The sequence below is a fragment of the Heptranchias perlo genome, chromosome 15 (genome assembly GCF_035084215.1).
Source record: "Heptranchias perlo isolate sHepPer1 chromosome 15, sHepPer1.hap1, whole genome shotgun sequence".
Taxonomy (NCBI): Eukaryota; Metazoa; Chordata; class Chondrichthyes; order Hexanchiformes; family Hexanchidae; genus Heptranchias; species Heptranchias perlo.
The window spans coordinates 48,197,789-48,218,267 of record NC_090339.1 but is presented as its reverse complement, the minus strand read 5'-3'; the positions used below and the strand labels follow the sequence as shown (position 1 = coordinate 48,218,267).

The window sequence follows — 20,479 nt, the reverse complement described above, 5'->3', positions numbered from 1 at the left end:
AGAGGTTAGATAGACTGGGACTTTTTTCCCTGGAGAGTAGGAGGTTAAGGGGTGATCTTATAGAAGTCTATAAAATAATGAGAGGCATAGATAAGGTCGATAGTCAAAATCTCTTCCCAAAGGTAGGGGAGTCTATAACGAGCGGGGCGGGGGGGGGGCATAGATTTAAGGTGAGAGGGGAGAGATACAAAAGGGTCCAGAGGGGCAATTTTTTCACTCAAAGGGTGGTGAGTGTCTGGAACGAGCTGCCAGAGGCAGTAGTGGAGGCGGGTACAATTTTGTCTTTTAAAAAGCATTTGGACAGTTACATGGGTAAGATGGGTACAGAGGGATATGGGCCAAGTGCAGGCAATTGGGACTAGCTTAGTGGTATAAACTGGGCGACATGGACATGTTGGGCCAAAGGGCCTGTTTCCATGTTGTAAACTTCTATGATTCTATATAAAGGCCAGTATTCCATTAGCCTTATTGATTATTTTCTGCACCCGTTCATGACACTTCAATGATCTATGTACCTGAACCCCTAAGGCCCTTTGGACATCCAGTTTTTAACTTTTTACCATTAAGAAAGTACCCTGTTCTATCCTTTTTTGATCCAAAGTGGATGACCTCACATTTGTCTACATTGAATTCCATTTGCCACAGTTTTGCCCATTCACCTAATCTATCAATATCACTCTGTAACTTTATGTTTTCATCTACACTGCTTACAATGCCACCAGTTCTCAGCAGTATATGCCTCTCCATCAGTATTTATAAACGGTTGTTCAATTGTTATGGCATTTTCCCATGGAAGTTCATATTTTTCTGTATTTAATGAAATACAGACTCCCATTCTTTAAAGTGTCTAGTGGATTCAGTGCCTTGGCATATAATAGTAAACTATATGTTGAATACATTTATCACATTAATAGTACGTTAATCATAGTAGGAGTAGGCAGTCTGAGTTTTTTTTTGTCTATATAACTTGCACACATTAGTTACCTATGTTGCAAGCAAGTTTAGCATTGTATTATTGACAGTGATATATTTAGTGGTTGTGTGATTTATGAGTTATTCAGGTAGCTTAGAAGTGTAAGGCATCAGGATATACAAAACATTTGTTGTATAAACCAATAAACATGGCAGCACATTGAGAGGAAAGTAATGAATAGACACCCTATAGCGATCTGGCAGGGTCCTGCTTCCTTGTAACGGACAAACATAATATGCATGTGGAACATGCATCAGTGGCTTAGTATATGTAGTTGATGCAACATAGTTTTTGCAACGCATCAACACAAAAGCTGCAGTACAACTGGGGAGGGAAATTCGTGAACTAATGGCACAATCAACGCAAGATCAACTTGAAGATATGTCAGTGCTTCGGCTACAGCTATGCTGTAGTATAATATAACTGGAGCAAAATAATGAAAAAATTCCCTGGCAATTTTAAAACTTTGCTAGCATTTTAAAAATTAAAAAAAGCACACACAGCTGTCCATTTGCCTGGTCTGAGACTGATATGGAACCAGCAGTGTAAATCAATACCGCCAGCTGTGTGTTGCTTTAAGGAGATACCAATATCAAATTGGTCTCTGAAGATTAACAGCACTGGAAATGTTCCTTCCATAGAATAGAAAGTAAAATTGATTAAATGTAGCAACAGGGAAGCAAGAGAAGAGTCCAACCAGTGTTAGTTCCCACCTTCTCGCACCACTAACCGAATACAATTCTCCCTCCCAAATACAAAATTTTCAGATGCAAACAGATTCTCAGCTAATGTGGTGGTGCAGATTCTACCATCAACCTCAGCACCCAAGGGCCAGGGAGGGATAAACAAATCAACAAACAGAGTGTCCCCCTCCATGCAGTTGAATAAGCCTCACTGCCTGGCACATGAGGGGTGAACTTAGAGGAGATAGAAGGCAGCCAGACCTGTCGAAATGTACTGCAGAATGTGTCAGTATCTTCAGAATAGCAGAGAAGAAACCTGCATGAAAGAAAGAAAGAATCATAAATTAACTCGAGTATTCCTTTTGGCTCTGTCCTGGGTTTTGAAGTACAAACTTTATTCAAGGTATTTAATTCTTTTTCATAAAATAGAATCATAAGGCACAATTGGTTACAAGATCTTTCTTGACTGGCTTTTACTACATCTACAATTGCTAGAAGAACCCTTGTACGCATATCTTGAGATTTATCCTAGATGCAAGAGGTTATGCAGCTAAATCTTTTGTTTGTACAATATAATTATGCTGTAGATTAAATACACGGTTAGAGCAACAGGGATAGAGATGTGTCAGTTGGCACCTCAGCCTATAGCAGCTATTTCAACAAAAAAAAACCTGAATGTGTTTCTCTCATGCGCTCTTGCCTTTTGGGATTTTACAATTTAATGTGGATTGAGACCAACACTGGAGAGTCGGGGTTAGCAGAGCTGGGATTCAGCAGATGGCTGAATGGTTCAGAGGACAGATACACATCAAGACTGGAAAGATAAAGTCAATAGGGTTGGCTGGCCTATGAATCAGCTAACAATAGTGTTGATTGTGGAGTATTGGGACTACTTGAGAGATGCAAATACTAAGTAAATTTAAGGAATGAATCAACCATTTGGTCAATCATTTGTAGCACAAAGCAAAAGGTGTTGTATAACCCAACAAATATTTGGATTTAAAACAAAGGTGGCAAAACAACTCTAAAATTGAGTAACATTTTAATATGATTTTATAGGATGACAGGAAAAAACTAATGGGATTTTAATTATCTTAGTTATAGGAAAGGTCTAAATAGATCAACCAAATTTTAGACTTTCACTGTACACCCTAATCATCTACTACTGTAGATGCACAAGTGAGTTGTATTATTTTATTCTAATATGCAATATATCAGTGAATCACTTGGCAGTTGTGAAGAGCACTGCTTGAAGCTAGTTTGTTTATATAGGGAGATATTTGTAAAAGCACAAACTCTACAATAACGTCACAGTCAATATGGATTCAGAAGATCCTGCCTGACTAACTGCCTGAAGGTCAGAACACCAATCTCTTAGAGGAGTTATGCTGAGGTAGGGGGAAAAGTACTAAGTTGGGTTTCCTATAGATCGATGTTGGAATCGCTAATGTTTCCAATTCATATCAGTGACTTGGAAACACAATGCAAATTGGTCAAATTTATAGATGATACTAAACTAGGAGGGGCAGAGGAATTAGAGGAGGCAGCTCAGAAATTACAGAAATGGGCTGTACAAAATATATAATGGGGCAGAAGTGGCAAATTAAATTTAACACAGGCAAGTACAGTGCATTAGAAAAAAATGGACTAATTATATTGAAATAGCTACAAATGAAGTTCAAAGACACTTGAGTCTTAGTAGGCTCAACATCAAGAAGTTCAATGTAGAGCAGTAATGTGCAAACCCAGTAGAATGTTGAATTACATAGCAATTAGTACTTTTTTTTTTGCTTCCTTTAATTTTCTTTTCTCATCTCCTGAAGATGCTGCGGACGTCTGCGGGTCACAGTTCCATGGGTACTCGGCATCCTTCAGTATCTTGCTAATCTTCATGTAGGAGCCTAGACAATGAGTGTTGGCAGCTTATTCAAGCATGGCCATCTCCACAGTATAGTACTGGGCTAGCAAACCAGAGGTCATGAATTGAAATACCACCATGACGACAAGTTGTGAAAATGAAATAAGTAAATCTACAATTTGTGGACTAGCACCAGAAAAACTGACCATGAAACCTGCCAGATTGGGAACATGGGAACAGGAGTAGGCCATTCAGTTCCTCAAGCCTGTTCAGTCATTCAATTAGATCATGGCTGATCAGTACCACAATTCCATTTACCTGCCGCTGCTCCATAATCCCTGGATACCGTTAAGATCTAGTGATCTCAGTCTTAAATTTCAATTCACTCAGCATCCAATCTTTTTTGGCAGATAGAGTTCTAGATTTCCACTACCCTTTGTGAAAAAAATCTCACTTCTAAATGGAATAACTAATTTTAAAGATTTATGCCCCCTTGTTTTGGATTCCCCCACCATAGGAAATGGTTTCTTTGTATCTATTCTATTTTTTTGGTAAAAACTCAACTGGTTTACTAATGTCCTTCAGGGAAGGAACTTGCCATTCCTACCCAGTCTGGCTTACATGTGACTCCAGTCCTACATTATATGGTTGACTCAATGTCCTCTGAAGTTGTCAAGCAAGCGATTCAGTTGTTAAAAATAGACACCTTCAAGCACAACTAAGAATGGGCAATAAATGCAGCCTTACCAGGATTGCTCACAGCCTGAACAAAAAAACCAAGCCCAATCCTATTCTAACCTGATGTTCATGCACATAAATCTTCCAGCAGGTGGCAGCCAGAAGCAGAACATGTGGCAATTTCTAGATGCTGTAAGCATCACAAACAAAATGCCAGAGAGCCAGCATTTCTACAACTGAAAATGACTGAAGCTGAGAGCAAATTCAACATCATTGTAGCAATGGTCTGCAGTTAAAGCATGCAAGGTAGTCTCAAGAGCAGAATGGCTTTCCAAGAGTTTTGGACAGCCAGGTCGGTTTCATCTTGGTATAGGAAAGAAATTGGAAGCAGTAATTGTCCCCCTCTGGTGGTGCTTAAGCCAATTGGTCCCAGTTGAGATCAGCTAATTTTATACAGATCAGGCACTGAACCTAGTATCTTCTGGTGTGTATAGTCAATTACACACCAACTTTCCCAACATAGCCAATGGGGGAGAACCTCCATCAATATTTTCAATGTAAGGGGCATTCCACAAGGAGTACAGGGACTGAATACACAATGAGTACTTTGAACAAGAATCTCTTAATAAAATGAAACAGCAACTACCAGTGATTGTGCTGAGAAACTGGTTTTATTTACACATATCCATGAGGTGGATAAGGTTCACCCTTTAATTCCACAGGAACATTTTACATATTTGGCTGCCATAATGCAGGTTTAAAATAAGGAAAATGGCCTTCAGCAATTGAAATGCTTGAATGATAATTAACCTAGTTTTATATGTCTGTAAAAGGTGTTTTTACACAAAGATTCAATAGCCAGACATATTAAAATAAGACATCAATATTGAGCAATGTGTTTTAAAACATGTCAAAAGCCAACTGCGCTTTGCTAACAGAATTGTCTAAATTGTAATGGGAATCAGTATCAATGGATAGAAAGATTCTGGCGTAGTATTGTCCTTGTTTGAATTACAGATGGAACGAAGACTAATTCTGAACCATCAAACCTTTGGCAACAAAGCTGGAATATTCTTCCCCTCCCCCTTCTATTGATTGCATCTCATTGCAGGCACCAGATGCCCACAAGCAAAAAGAAATAGATCCCTGTTTGCAACAATATTTTTCTGTAACATTTGTTTTTCCAAGTAGATACTGGAGTACGAACCATGACTAAAAATATTCAAGCCTTATTTGCTTATTCCTCTCCAATCAGTTGTTTCATGCCAGAATTCCTCTAAGCCCCTCCCTACCCCACAACCACCCAGGTAAAACGTAGGAATGAGATATCAGGGAGTTCAGTGTAGAGAGGAGAGATGCTATTTAAATAAATGGTCACTGTAAAAACCTTTGTTGTCAAAGGAAAGTGAAGGATTGAAATTCCATCTGAACCTTCCTTCCTCTCCCTCCCCCCCCCCCCCCACAATGAATTATAATTTAACTTATGGATTAGACACAGAGCAAAGGTATTTGAAGTAGTTTATAATTTGAGGTGGCAGTGCCCATTAATGAAATCACTGTTGCTACAAATGGCACGCACACTCTATAAAACATAAATGAAATGTTCTTTAACACAACAGATGAAACAATGGCTCTTCATCCCCATCAGGTACTTAAAAATTGTCTACAGTAAAACACGGTTAAAAATCAACCGGAGAAAACATTTTTTTTTGGAATCCAAGGAAATTAGTGATTTCCCAGTAGATGGCATGCTATATACCATCAGATGGTTTCATGGATATCATATCTCCCAGCCTGAAGAATATTATTTCTGCACATTGCTAGGATATTTGTCAACTTTCTTACCCTGCCCTCCCACCCCACCACATTTCCTCTTATGAAGGCACCAATTCAAGCTGGGGTATGGCGTCATGGGTGCTGGCAACACTAAGCTCACCCAAGCAGCCGTTCTTCATGTGATTCTTGATGGTGAGTGTCAGCAGTTGGTTCAACTGTGGGGAGGTATCACAGCTAAGCCTAAGTTTGATCCTGCTTAAGCCCAGCATCCACACACACTTTCCAGCAGGGATCACTGGATAGCAGTCAAGAGTTGGAACTCCTAAACCCAAATGTGGTGTTTGACCATCACTCGAGACAACATCAGCAGACTAGGAAACAAACCTGGGAGGCTCCTGATGTGGACAGCTCAGAACCACACCAGGCAGTACTTTTATCCATTAAACCATCAGGATAGCCTGATGTGTCTTAACTTCTAAGAAACTTGTGAAACCCTGCATCAAGGTACTTGTGTAACATAACGGTCAGTTTGGAAATGCAAGACAAATTACTATATCCAGCTGCTGCATTTCTAGGACTGAGCAGTTTAAAACTGGAAACCTCAAAACATTCACTACATCACATTGAATTGTAGGTTTACTCCTCCCATTTACACACATTAAATATATATAAGACTATTCACAGTAAGTACAGGAGTTTACAGTCTCATAAGTGATTCTCCACATAAGCATTTTTGATATAAACTGTATGACTGTTTAGAACGTTGCTTTAAAGAACCAGCTTTCAGAAAGTCACACCCCTAAATATTTTCTATCTAGATATATAAAAACACAGTAATTTAAAAACATACAATTGTTTGTACTAGGCCTTGACCCGCTTCATTCCAAATCTAATTAAAAATGTACAATATTTAAATTTCACAACATTTTACAACAGTTATCTGTTATCATTTTCTTATGGGGGTAGGTTCACTGATGCACCAAACTGTAACATGAAAATTAGTTAAGGAAAAGGCCTTTAATGGACACAAAGCCTGGGTGGAGTTTTAAAAAAAATGAAAAATGAAAAAAGACTCAATTAGGATTACAGTGGTTAATATCTAATAAGTGCTCTTCACATACATGGCTCAAAAAACAAACATTAATGGGATGCCTAATGCAGTGCTATTTTTCAGCACAAACAGCCTCTGGCATAACCTCAGTGAAAATCTGCAGATGGTAAATTAGCTTCAATCTATACTGAAATAGCAAACTATATATAGGAATGACTACCACGAACTAACCCAGTCTGGACAATGCCAGATATCGTTTCAGAAAGGTGCATAATGATGCTTTATTTTGTGTGTATATGTTGGGGGGGGGGGGGGGGTGGAGAAAAAAAAAAGGGAGGGGGCGGGAAAGAGAAAGAGGGCAAGTCATACGTGCACAACAGACAGCTTTTACATGTGCAAATGACAAAGACTCATGGAGTATGGCTAACAGACCATTTTGCATGCAAGTTTTCTCCTCTTTCCCGCACGTCCATATGCATATCCTTTTTTACAAACCAAACACTGGAAAACCAGGTTTTTTTTTCTTGTCAGATTTTTCATTTCTTAAAATTACCAGATAGCCACCCGAACCACCACAATGCTCCTGGTTAATGATATGCTAATAGAGTACAGTTGTTCGGAGGGACGGAGGAGCGAGACTCTCCATTATAGGCTTCCACTTGGGTAGGAATAGAATAAGCAAAATTCACAGTAGGGTAGGGAAGTACAGTCCTGCCAAAACATTTTAGACCCAAGGAACCCAGCCAAATGCAAGAGTGACGATCTAGTTTGACAATCAAAAAAGTGTTTGCCACATGGATATTATTACATGTGGTTTGGTAAAGCAAGGCTACCTGAAATGGACAATTAAATAGGTTTATCATACAAAGAGGTATTTCTCCCCTCTTCTTCTTAAGGTGCTGACTCATACTTGGATAAAGCTACACAGGCATCAATTTCTCTCCAGTATGTCCCTCAAGTGACCTTTTTAAGTGAGAACCTAGTCTGGGTGCTATCATCTATGCATATGTGTGCATGTCAGTCATTACAGCCAAGTCAAATTCTGCCCTCGCTGAACACCCACACACATGTACTGTCTACAGGATTCGCTGCAATGTGATCAAAAGCAGAAACCCCAAATAATTATTGCCCTTCCAAACCCAGGTCTGTTGCTCCCTAGTCACCATCTCAGCACAGATCAGCTAACCCTCATTTTTCAATAGGATAAATTATCTGCAGATTTTTAAAAAAAAACATTTGGTGAGAAGTGGGTGCAAAGCATATTTACAAAAGGAATAATCGAGGGGCTCATTTGAACAAAGTTTGGGCTTTTGTGAATGCATTGAACCTGGAGATTGCATTACAGGCTTTAACTCACTAGGTTACTTATGTATTGAAGTCATTATGGACACTAGTGGTGCTTTCAGCATCATAAACAGCCACCACATGGTTTTCTGAAGACTAGAAGGATTGTTGTGTTATAAGAAGTTAAGAGGGTACCACAGCAGCTAGGGGACAATGTCAAATACATCCCTGCAGGGGAAAGGCCAGTGAGCACTTTATTACTGCAGTATTGGCAAACTACATAGCCACTATTTATCATGAGGACAATTAAAGTTGTCCACTTATATAATTTTCAGCAGGTTCATATTTTAAAAAAACAATATCCATCTATAATCATGACACTTAAACAATGCTGACCGTGTGGTATAATAGGGACAATATTCCATGCATTTTTAAGAACTGTAATATTTTCAGCAATTTTCTATACCAACATGACATAGAAATTTTAGTGCAAAGATCACATCAAAAACTGGTGCCACCATCTGACTGGGGATTTGAGTGGATCTGAATGGATAAAGGTGCATTGCAAAACCTTGTTTTTCCTTTGTTAAATTCTAAAATTTAGGATAGAAAAAAGTTTAAATTTTTTTTATATAGCTTATTTACAGCAACAGTAAATTCAGTTCTTGCTCCCCAGCACTTCTTGTATAACCAGCAGGTGGTCCTCACAAAGAAAAACACAAAAACACAATCATGAAAAAACAGTCCAAAAACCAACATGCAAAAGGACAATGGTCATCAGTAGAAGGTGGGTACATGGTGCAACCTTACATACCATCAAGAAAATTTCCAATTGCGTGTTTTCAGTTCAAGTAAGAGTGAATAGAATGGAGAACAACCATTAGGTAGAACATCGACCTTTTATGTATGAAATGAGTCACTCATTCACTGTCCTTTTAAATTTACAGGTGCACTACTTCCCTTCAGGCACCAGAAAAATAACATCCAGGGCTCTGAAGGGTCTACTTTCCTCCATACATCCTCTCAATATCATTGAGGTAGTGGTTCTTTAGTTCTTTCCGCTTGAGCTTGAAGGCGTCCGTTACCAAACCAGTCTCTGGAGTCCATGGTTCTGGGCTCAAACGCACCTTCACAGGGACTTCAAACTTCTCTAATTTACCTGTTACCAAAAAGAGTGTGTGTAAAATCAGCAACATCGACGTATGTACTACATATACTGTACAGGTTTTTAATCATCTTTCTCCCTCAACAAGCATCATACCTTAAACTTACTCAGGTATTTTCTACTCAGGAAAGGGGCTGTCATATCCTTGTCCCTCCTTCTCTTACCCCTTTTGAAATGACTCATGAGAATCATGTCCCTTTCCTGCTTTACCAACTTCATGGCAGGGCGTTCTAACCCACCAACCTGCTATGCTAAGAAGCCAATTATTTTGTTATGCATTTTTATTTTGAGACATTACAAACCCTTGTAGTTTGAAGAAAATGGTGTTCAATTAAAGTTAAAAACTGTCATTTTGACTATGCCATGTGCACTTTAAAGATCAGAAACTGATAACCAAAGATGTTGAACAAATATTTCTCCTAGTTTTGAATTGTCATCTATTTTCCAGCACTGATCATATGTTCCAATTAAAAGCAAATTAAAATACATACATACATTTGAGCCTCAAATCTGTTCAGTTTCAAAGCATGCTGGCCTGCCATCCATGCCCACTGGAAGCCAGCCTGCCATCTATACTTACTGGATGCTGATGCTTCTTTGATCTCCCGCAGCACCTCAACCTCCATTGTGGGATCGTTACAAATTTCCTCCCACGTTCCCTGAACCCGTTTCTGCTCAGCAAGGGCAGTCAGTTTCTTCTGATTGGGTACCACAAAACTAATCACATAAGATTGCTCACTGTGAAGGAAACATGAATGAGGGTTTAGTTTCAACCCCTAAGGATTTGATTTCTAATTTAGTTTCCTATTACACACATTAACACTTCTTTCTTTACGCTTTCTGTAATTTCGTTAGAGATTGGCAAGCATGCAAAATTTCTACCAATTGACATGAATATAATTGTCTTGTATCCTGTGATCATTCAAATTTGTACTTTTACAAAATGTTTTTTTTAAGTTAAGTTTTCCCCCCTTCCCTAACAGGTAATTGGAGCTTACTATGCCTTGAATCATCCCTCAGTCGAGATGATTAACAACCAACAACCAGGCATCCTCCAATGCCACTCTAAAACTAGGCATATTCATTCATTCTCTCGCGCTCTCGCTCTCACGCTCTCTGTCTATCTATCTATCTATCTTGCAATGAGTGAATGGCACCTTATACTGGTACGCCAACTCCCTGCGCCATTACAGGAGTAATTATTTTTTTAAAATGACCACGCGAGAGCCTTTTATGCAACTCAATGTCTTTATATAGCTAGAGTTGTACAAAGTGTCCCAAAAAACTGTAGTGATATTTGGGTTTTGTAACCACACCCTTTAAGAGACATGCCAAAAACCTACATAAATCCAGTAACATACTGGCACTTAGAAGATCATTCATGCCCAGCTGACTCATTACTCAAAGCGTTAATGCCCCTATTAAACATTTCTGTTTACGAAAACATATCAAAAGGCAGACTAGTTGTGTACCCGGCTGCAAGCGAATTGTACAGGCCAGCTTGCACTATAATGAGTGCTATTTAGCTCAACAAGCCTGCCTTTTTTGCTTGCTTTGAATCCCACCTGCTAACCACATTCCTCTATCCCCAGCCTCTCTCCCTCTCTTCTCATACTACTTGCTTCAATGGCCTTCCCTGGTAATTTAATCAAAATGTCTATTATCTTGTGTGAACAGTTCTAGTCATATTTCCTATTTACTCTTTTTAAAAAAAAAAGTCCGTTAGTTTTTGAATCTTTGCCAATTAACCCCCTTTATAATTTTGATAACTTCTCTTGGTCACCTCAGTTTTGTTTCTCTCTCCCCTTACCTCCAATCAGAACAATCCCAATTTCCTTAGCCTTTCCTCAATTAAAGATTTTTGAGACCTGGTATCATCTTTCCTGCCCAAATCTGCACCCCATCAAGGGCAACACTATCCTTCATATGTTATGACGACCAGCACTGTACACAGTGCGGTCAGCATGGTGTATGTCTGTTCCATTCAACATAAGTTCCTTACTCATTAAAATTGTTTTATATTTACATCCATTGATTAAATTTGCCTTTGATTGGCCCAGTTTCCTAAAAAAAAATCTAAAATTTAACTGTATAATTTTAAAATCTGCAATTAATTATACTATCACTGGATGATGGTAGATATTTGATCCTACCTGTTTGCATATGCACAGATATTATCAATGAGGGAACAGCTCTTTAAGGCAGACTCAACTTTGCCCAAAGACACGTATTCTCCAGCTTGAAGCTTTACTAAATCTTTCTTCCGATCTATAGAATAAACAGTTATATTGCCACAAAATGAGTTCAAATTCATGAAAAACTACACAGAGAATGATGGATAAGTGATTAATACCGTAGCTCCAACCACTAAACTAAATGAAAAAATAACCAAAAGGAGATTACAAGGCAGTAATCCCATCCAGGTGTTCAGATGATATCAAACCACAAGAGCAAAACCCAGGCACTGTATAACTACCTGAACCCCAGGGCAAGGTTACAGCCCTGAAAAAAACTTTTCTTCAAGGACCTCACTGGCAGCCAAATTCTGCCTTTCAAAAGAAAAACTTCTGATTGATTAAGAGTAAGTGCCTGGTATGAACTACCACCAAATACTGAGAAAGGGTGATGGGTCAGACCTGCAGTGGAGAACATCAAGATTGAAAAGATTGGAAGAGATGATACAGCAAACCAGGAAGTAGTGATTTGGTGTCAGAAAGCTTGGGTTTTAAAAAAGTCTGGAAATTGCAGGAGAAGGAAAAGAATGAGGAAGGTAAGGAGTTTTGGTTTACACAAAACCTCTGCGCTATTATGGCACAGAGCTGATCCTCTACTTCAATAGACATTTAAACTGCACAACTTTGCTCAAGAGTATAATCCTGAAACGGGATAGTTAAGAGTACAGGAATTTACATAATGCCCTTTCAGCATAAAATAGGTCAAAAACCAGCAAATATTCCCACTGAAATCATGATTTTCTTCCACTTTGGTCTCCTGAAAGTGCTGACTGAAGATGAGCACCAATCAACCAGAGATTCAAAGAGACCATTCTTCTTCAGCTAGCTTAGATAACAACTGTTGACAGGCTATGTAACAGGGAGGGCATCGGAGCAAACCCAGATTGTGTATTCACCCAAAGCCCAGAGATACAGCATGGGGTAGTGATGAACGTTAGACACCCAGGGCTGATGTCCCTACCATAGAGGTCAATTGTAGCTGTTCATTGTCACCTAGTGAAATCAGCTAACTCAGCAGAGACCACAGATTGGGCCTTCTTCGTCTGTATGGCTCCATATCACACACTGGTATCGGGTGCTATCAAGGGAACCAAGAAAGCAACTCATTTTCCTGAAATTCAAACTAAAAAAGGGTGTCTATAATCAGTCTTGTGCTTACCCTTCCGAAACTCTGAACAAAAATAAACAGTTCTTTCCTTCAGGTTATACTTTCCAGTTATCACTTACCAATTATCTGTAAGCATCCATCTGGATGGAATTCACCGACATCTCCTGTGCAAAACCAACGCTGACCACTGATGTCCTCAAAAAAGTCATCATTGGATTTATTTGTTTTGAAGTATCCCATAGCCACATTTGGTCCACCAATTAGAATTTCTCCTCTTGGATTGGGCTGGTCACGAGTGGTATAGCCACCTTCAGTTTAAAAATAAGGATTAGCAAATACCAATACTACAAATCAACTCTTTCAGAACCTTTAAAATGTTCATTGTGGTTTATTCAAAAAACGCCCATGTGTCTACTAATACACACGCACAGTTCCTCGTAATTGTCTTGCTCAGAGTTTCTACAAACTGCAGTTAAAAAACTAAATTTGAAAATTAGCATCACAATCCATTTCGTTGTTTACTAGACATATATAAAAAGTCAATTCTTTCTGATGACCCACTTAGAAAATGCACAGCAAACTGTATGGCTGACTGTACAGACCCAGAATGATGCCAAGTTCATCCCTGATCTGTGCCATGTTTGCTGATCTCAGCTTGGTGGTACAAGAAGCTTTAGAGCCCCTGGCTATGGGAAGGGAAAGGCAGCCAAAGTTCCTGCACTTAATTAACCAGTGACCCCACCAGAAACACAGGATTTTGTGAAGACAGGATCAGATTCCACGGCGATATCTTTTCTTTCTCTTTTCCTGCCCCATTTCTACATGGTTGAATAATCAAAATAATATAGCACAGGAGGCCATCATTTGGTCCAATGTGCCTGTGCCAGCTTTTGAAAGAGCTAACCAATTAGTCCCACTCTCCTGCTCTTTCCCCATAGCCCTGCTGATACAGTCACTTGCGCAAGGTACCAGAAGCTGCCACTGCTCATGGAACTATACTCTGTGTCTTGAGAAGAGAAGGGACCAACATTGGATTAAAGAATATGATTGACTTGGAAGTTGTCACCCACACTTGTGACAGAGCTCCTGTAATACCTGCCACGGTCACAATACCTTTATATCATCCCTTCACAAGTTCTGTATTTAAATGTGAAAAAGTACACGGGTTGGTCAAGGAGCTTCAATTCTTGCTGCTAATGATACAGTACCAAGACATTTATGCCTATTCCAGATAAATTACACAGTAGGCCCAAGACAAACTAATATGTAGATTTTGTATAAGCACCTTCTTCCCAGTCTCTCAGCTTGATTTCACAACAGATAAGTGGGGCTCCAACTCTGCCTGTGCTGTAGTCCAATACTAAAAATACAAAAATACCATGGTTACCATTTTGGAATCCTTTCAGAAGTATGAGCAAAAAAATTGAATAAATTGTGCCTTAAGCCATGTACATTTATACCCAATCATACAAGCCAGTGGTGCAGATAAAATGTGTAATATTTATGCATGCCCCTACACTACCATGTTTCCATGCTATGTCTTGCATTATGTCTATCATTCAGTTTCATCTATCCACTTGAACAGATTGGTATGTGACATCCACTTCAAGAGAATTTCTGAACGATAACATCTCCACCAACATACTCAGTGCAGCATTAAACAAGCACTGTCAATTCACTGGAATGGGTGATGCTTGTAAGTAGTTATCAACAGCAGTACTACTATCCAACAAAGTAGCAGGATGATGGTTTACTGTAACCCAGTCAATTATGCCAATTTTGAGTTTAAACAATACTTTTGTTTTAAAAGAATAAACTTTTTTTTTTAAAGTTACTGAAAAGATCCTGAAGCTCAGGTTTAATAGCTTCATTTTCAGAAGTTTTCCTTGTCCCAAGCGTTCCACCCTCTGAGGAGGGAAGGCATGTGGGGATTAATATCAGGTGCAAAATACAGGAGAGGGTTTGGAAAAAGGGAAAGAAGCCAAATACACTGATAGTTCTTGGAAAAGTCAGTGGAAAATCCAAAGTACTTGGAGGAAATCAGTGCTAATTGCATAATAATTATTGGTTCCAAGTGTTATTTACCATGGAAACTAAAAACACCCATACAAGCATTCAAACCCCACATAAAATACTACATTTACACAAAAAAAATTCATGGCCACTCCTTAAGGAATTCAGTAATAAGGAGTTATGTACCAGGGCGTAACTTGACAAACACAGCCATTATGTATTTGTGCACAGAGACCGCACTTCACCGATACCAGTTCACCAGCTGGTTGCTGTGAAACATTCAACAAGATTGTTCTTTCACCCCTCAGTTTCCTCCCAGCTCACCTGACTGATGCCGTGTCACAATTCCACAGGTGCTGCAGCCTTGTGGCAATTCTTGATTTGCAAGTTATGAGCGTTGGCAGGTGATTAAAAAAGGGCATCACCGCAATGTTCAACTCTGTTCTCGCCCATGCGCATTCCATCAGGGATGACAGGACCGGGATGAGGCATGGGAATCCTGGCTGACTTTCTCCATCTCTTGTCCAGGGGAATGGAAGCCAATCACAGTGCCTAAAACGTGGTCTAGCCAGGATCAGATGGCTCAGCACAGATGGCAGATCGTGCTTGGGACTTTTTGGTTCTGTACTCTAACCAGTAAGTACAGTTCAACTGCTCTAAGTTTTAGAAAAATTACTAAAACAAAACTCAATTTGTTTTTGAGGGAGAGGAAATATTGCTGAACTATCTAGACGATCAATGTTAAAACTTATTTTTTGGTTCTTTTGATCATTCAGCACTTCACCCAGTAAGTAGCTGAGCCACACAGACCAGGAAAGTCACAGGTTTGACCCCCCTTCTCTGCGCTGAATTCGCTGATCTCAGCCAGGCAATAGTAGAGGCACTAAAATTGACCTCAGCAGCCCTGGGATAGGGAGAAGAAAATCGACTAGTGACCTCTGCTCGAAATGTGCAGGTTGGGGTAGGACAAGATCATGCTGAACTGGGAAACTCTCCCCCCATGATTGAACAAGCTTGTCCACACTCAACAGTCAAAGCTCACAAATGAATAGTGAGTACAGGTGGGCACCACCCATCGAACCGCACAACAAGTAGTCAACCCCTTCAAGAGAGGAGGGGATCATAGAAAATCAGCAAGTAAATGATCAAAATCAATTTCAGTTACATTGCAACTACAAGTGATTAACATTTACCAAGAAAATCAAAACTTTTACAGAATGAAGTTAATTTACATTGCACTTAATCAGACACTTTGAATTACCAGGGCAGAAATTTGTACCAGCCAAAAGAGTATTTTTATGTATTCTCCGAGGGCTCAGATTTGAAGATTCACATGACTGCAAACATTACTTTCATTCTATTAATGTCTAAAAACAAGAGAGATAAAAATATCACAAATGCTGGGAGTTGGAAATAAAACAAAATCCGGAAAGAGAAAGACAGATTAACACTTTGGGTGGGACCGAGTCGTCAGCACTGGCCAGCTCTAAGTGAATTTATCAAAATGTTGGCCTATCTTTCTTTCAGATGTTGACTAACATTGAAAGTCATGAGTTAGAAACTTGTTTTCCAAATCATTATGGAATTTTGCTCAGCACATTTGCCACCTTATTAAGCCATATGAAAAAAGCAAAACAATGACTCTTTTCATCAATGGCTCTCCTACAAGGCTTTAGTAACTGCAAGCAATTTAGTATAGAGGATACATAAAAAAAAAATAGGCTGAAGTGTAAAGCAACCACTAGAAGAATTTGATAATTATTTAAAAGAAAAAGCTAGAAAGAACAATAGCTCCTATTAATCAGACCAACAGCTTCAGCTATTTCCCTACAAGTCAACATTATTCCTGAAGTATATTAAATCTTCCCAATTAGCTTCCTCAGATCATTTCTCTTGCCCTCCTAGAAGCAGCTGCCACTCTCCAAGGAACATAGTTTTCTTTTAGAGCGTAAGCACTCACCTTCAGTGATAGATCCAGCCCCACACGTTTCAGTCAGGCCGTAACCTTGACCTACTGGACAGCAGAAACATACATTCATAAATCTTTGCGTTTGTGGGGAAAGAGGTGCTCCTCCAGACAGCATCATTCGAACGTTTCCTCCCAACAGGGCTTTCACCTTTTTAAATAATATCCTATTATCAACATAAAAAAAAACCCTTTAAAATTGGTCTCACAAATGATATTTAGTATTGAGATTCTAAATGCCCAAAGCTGTATAGTACACAACACAAACATCTGCAAGCATGCATACTTCTTTTAGCCCACCTATAAAGTTTTATCAGGTACTTCTGGAAAAACAAGCTCATATTTTAGACTATTTGGAATAGGTAGCTGACAAGGTTGCACAAATTGAAAACTGACAGAGTACTGAGATTCCATTAAACTATAAACCTATTTCTAGTCGCCCATTTATAATCGATCATTTACTTTTGTTAGTATATTTCTATTATTGAAATACACAAGATGAAGATACCTAGAAAAGTGAGCAATATTTGCAGAATTGGGTTCCTAAAAAGAAAGTTGATGGATACAATCGTAAACAAAACCAGGGATGAAATGATATTTTATTTAAATTTATTACTGAAAAAGTATAATTTTGTTTGATTCCTCAAATGTATACGCAGTGGAAAGCCCCAAAAATGGGTCGGCACTCTCACCTATAAAGGTCTGGGTATGAAAGTGTCAGTCTTGGAGTGGCATTGGAAGCGGTCTGGGAGCAGCATGTCTGGTTGTAAATGGGCATGGGAGACCAGAGGAACTGGGGTACATAATTTAAATATTTATATCTTCAAACTAAGATTTAAAAAAGCCACATTCATGAGGATAACGACAGACGTGGATACCTTTAGAAATAGGTACACTGTGCTTTTCAGTTTGCAGAGGGATTTGGCTAAAAATCCAGAGAAGACAACTGAAGTTTGTAGCTATCACCATAATAAACTGCATTCAGACATGAAACAAAAATTAGGTTTGAAATGAGTTGGTCCTGTTTAAAGCTAGGCACTAGCATTGTACAAGTTAAGCCCTGGTCAGCTGCCCTAATTGACTGCATTTCTTTTACTCTGCCTAGGATCATGTTTCCATTTAATGGAAAAAACATCACTTGTTGCCAACAAAAGTCAAGCACAAACAGAATCCATCATTTGCAAGCTGGTAGAGATGGAACAGCAGATTGTGTACGGTGTGGCTGAACTATCCTCTCATGAACGTAACTATAAATCCCTCACATCTGGCACAGGGCCATTACAAATGGTTGACTTTTGAAGGCATGGAATCCCTCTGTTTTCTTCCCAGTCACTCAGTCTCCCCATGCAACAAGAGAGTGAACTTCTCCCGGTCTCTGCTGACGCTGCTGTGAGCCAGTGGCCAGAAAGTTTGTCTATTAGGAGGAACCTGGTCTCCAACACCTTCACATCAGAAACTTAGCACCAGTGAACAGGTGGGGGTCCAATGAGGACCAAGAGGATGAAATAGATTTGCACCTCATCACCACAATGGTTTAAAACTTTTTCTTTAAAAAAAGGGCAAAAATAGATGCTCTTGTTTTGGTTTATATTTAGCCTACTCAAAGCAATTGATGGAGATCAAGTTTTAGTGAAATCCCAGTGTTAATTGCCCAGTTTCCTTACATGTTGCAGAGGGGTGCATCGTAACCTCTCTTGATCTGTTCCAATTTGTAATCATAACCTAGTTTGAACAGAGTTCTCTGTACATAGTTCATCTCCTGCACCTTGCTCATGACATTCTTATAGATTCGATCCATGATTTCCTAAAAGACAAAAGCAGATAGTTATTGAGAAGGTGAAACATCCAATAGCAAAATGATTTTCTCCTCTTCTTCCCACTCCCATGGTCTGTAACAATATTGGATCAAGTATTTCTGTGTTCTGTCAGCAAACCTTCAATTACTTTTCTTTCCCTGCCACGTTATGAATGAATTAACGATATTAAACCAAATGTGAATATGATCAGTAATTAGAAATCATTGATGTTTTCATGATGACCATCTCTTGGATTACGACTGTCTACCAAACTGGTAAAGGGTAAATCAGAGCCTAAGGTAAACTAAAAAGGTTTTGAAATTGTTGACTTCTACCACAGAGTATTCACAGATCCCTGTCCCCTCAAGCCCAGATTATTGTTTCTGCATAAATACAATTTGAATGGGTTACTAACAATTACACTCCAGGTTGGAAAGGTACATGTAAAAATTCATATTATTTACTCACTGGGACTGCTGCCATCAATGTTGGCTTCAGGATGGAACAATCACCTTTACTGCCCTTTTTGATTTTAGTTGACTGAAACAGAAAACAAAATTAAACAATGGTGCACTGATGAGACATGTACTTGTTCAACACTACATTCAACCAATACACAAACTAGAGCAGTCAGTAAATTAACAAAAATGCAATAAAATGCCAGTTCAGAGTGCAGAGCAAGTGTACAGGTAGCTCCCTTTACTGGGTATTGATAATTCAGTGAAATATACCATCCCCACTTTAAATAAGTCATTTACACTTCGGTTAACTATTTGACTATTATACAATTCCATTTATTATGTGCAAAGAAAGATGTTCATTCCCCTCATACTGTACAATTAGAAATGCATGAAATGGTATGTAGCTTTATAAAACTGTATTCTGCCAGGAACTTCATTGTACAGACTTACAGAAAACCTTTTCTGCAGAGTGGTTAAAGAGAAGCCCTTTAGATAGTCCGAAACATTGCTCACCTGGTCAGACAGGGTTTGGGGGGACGAATAACCAACTCGACAGCCATAAGCAACACAGGAGATTTCTGCAGTAAGTTCCAGCACATGAGCTAATGGCAGATATCCAATATATGTATCTTTGGGTCTATTAAAAAATACACAGGATATTATTTTGCATATTAGTAAACTCTACAAAAGGATTGTTGCTGAAACATTCAATTTGCTCAGCATAAGAAATTAGTTTTAGCCCCAAGCAATTTTGGACTTATACAATGCAAGTAATAATTCATGAAATTTGTTAAAGCTTGGGATTTTTAGGTTTGAAAATTTTTCAGCCTTTCTTGCATTCTTTTAAAAAAAAAAGAATGCATCTAAAGAACTTAAGATTAAAAGTTTTTTTTAAACTTAGCACAGACTCTGACTGGAACTATGAATGCAGTGTACAAACCCATTATCCCTGAAGCACACAAGGTCCAGGTTTAAAACAGAAGGATTCCATAACCAAACAAAATAGGATGGAGAAAAAAGGAAAAGGTGATTCCTCTAACATCTGAATGTTGAACACATCCTGCTCCAGAAATCTACACATACACATGTTTTCATATCTGAATGTTATGGATTTGAAGAAACCAACAGGTGTTTAGGTGATGCATTAAAGTGAATATAAGGTCAACTCCATACTTTAAAGATTTCTTTTTGAAAAGAAACAAACCTGCACACATCAACCACAAAAATAATTTTATATTATCCAAATCAGAAACACCCACAGAGACTTTAATCACCAGTGGTGTAGTGAGTCAGTGTTCAACACAATGTACCATGCAGGAGCAGGACATGGGTTCACTCATGATTTCAGCCAGACCAGAGGAAAGGCAGAGTCGAAGCCAAATGCTATTGTTTTCTCCTCCACCCCTGCCCTCCCAGCCATCCTGCCATTTAGG

General features: G+C 38.9%; 1 protein-coding gene and 1 long non-coding RNA gene across 4 annotated transcripts in view; one reads left to right on the top strand and one right to left on the bottom strand.

The window, feature by feature from the left end:
- Positions 1–20,479, top strand: part of LOC137333067 (uncharacterized) — a 24,559-nt gene extending 4,080 nt beyond the window's left edge. Inside the window, exons 2-5 of one of the 2 annotated variants that reach the window (XR_010965789.1) lie at positions 9,251–9,340; positions 14,396–14,506; positions 15,352–15,459; positions 17,895–20,479. This is a non-coding gene — a long non-coding RNA (uncharacterized lncRNA). The remainder of the gene's footprint in view (positions 1–9,250; positions 9,341–14,395; positions 14,507–15,351; positions 15,460–17,894) is intronic. The other variant, XR_010965790.1, reaches the window with a different exon arrangement.
- The window catches only part of LOC137333066 (long-chain-fatty-acid--CoA ligase 4-like), a 72,768-nt gene continuing 57,141 nt past the window's right edge, over positions 4,853–20,479 (bottom strand). For both annotated transcript variants that reach the window (XM_067997169.1, XM_067997170.1), the window contains exons 9-17: positions 19,560–19,683; positions 19,054–19,125; positions 18,454–18,593; positions 16,784–16,956; positions 14,096–14,170; positions 12,930–13,118; positions 11,622–11,736; positions 10,049–10,206; positions 4,853–9,462 (exon numbers count right to left, since the gene is read on the bottom strand). In XM_067997169.1, coding sequence (XP_067853270.1) covers positions 9,305–9,462; positions 10,049–10,206; positions 11,622–11,736; positions 12,930–13,118; positions 14,096–14,170; positions 16,784–16,956; positions 18,454–18,593; positions 19,054–19,125; positions 19,560–19,683 — 1,204 coding nt within the window. In that variant the 3' untranslated portion in view covers positions 4,853–9,304. The remainder of the gene's footprint in view (positions 9,463–10,048; positions 10,207–11,621; positions 11,737–12,929; positions 13,119–14,095; positions 14,171–16,783; positions 16,957–18,453; positions 18,594–19,053; positions 19,126–19,559; positions 19,684–20,479) is intronic.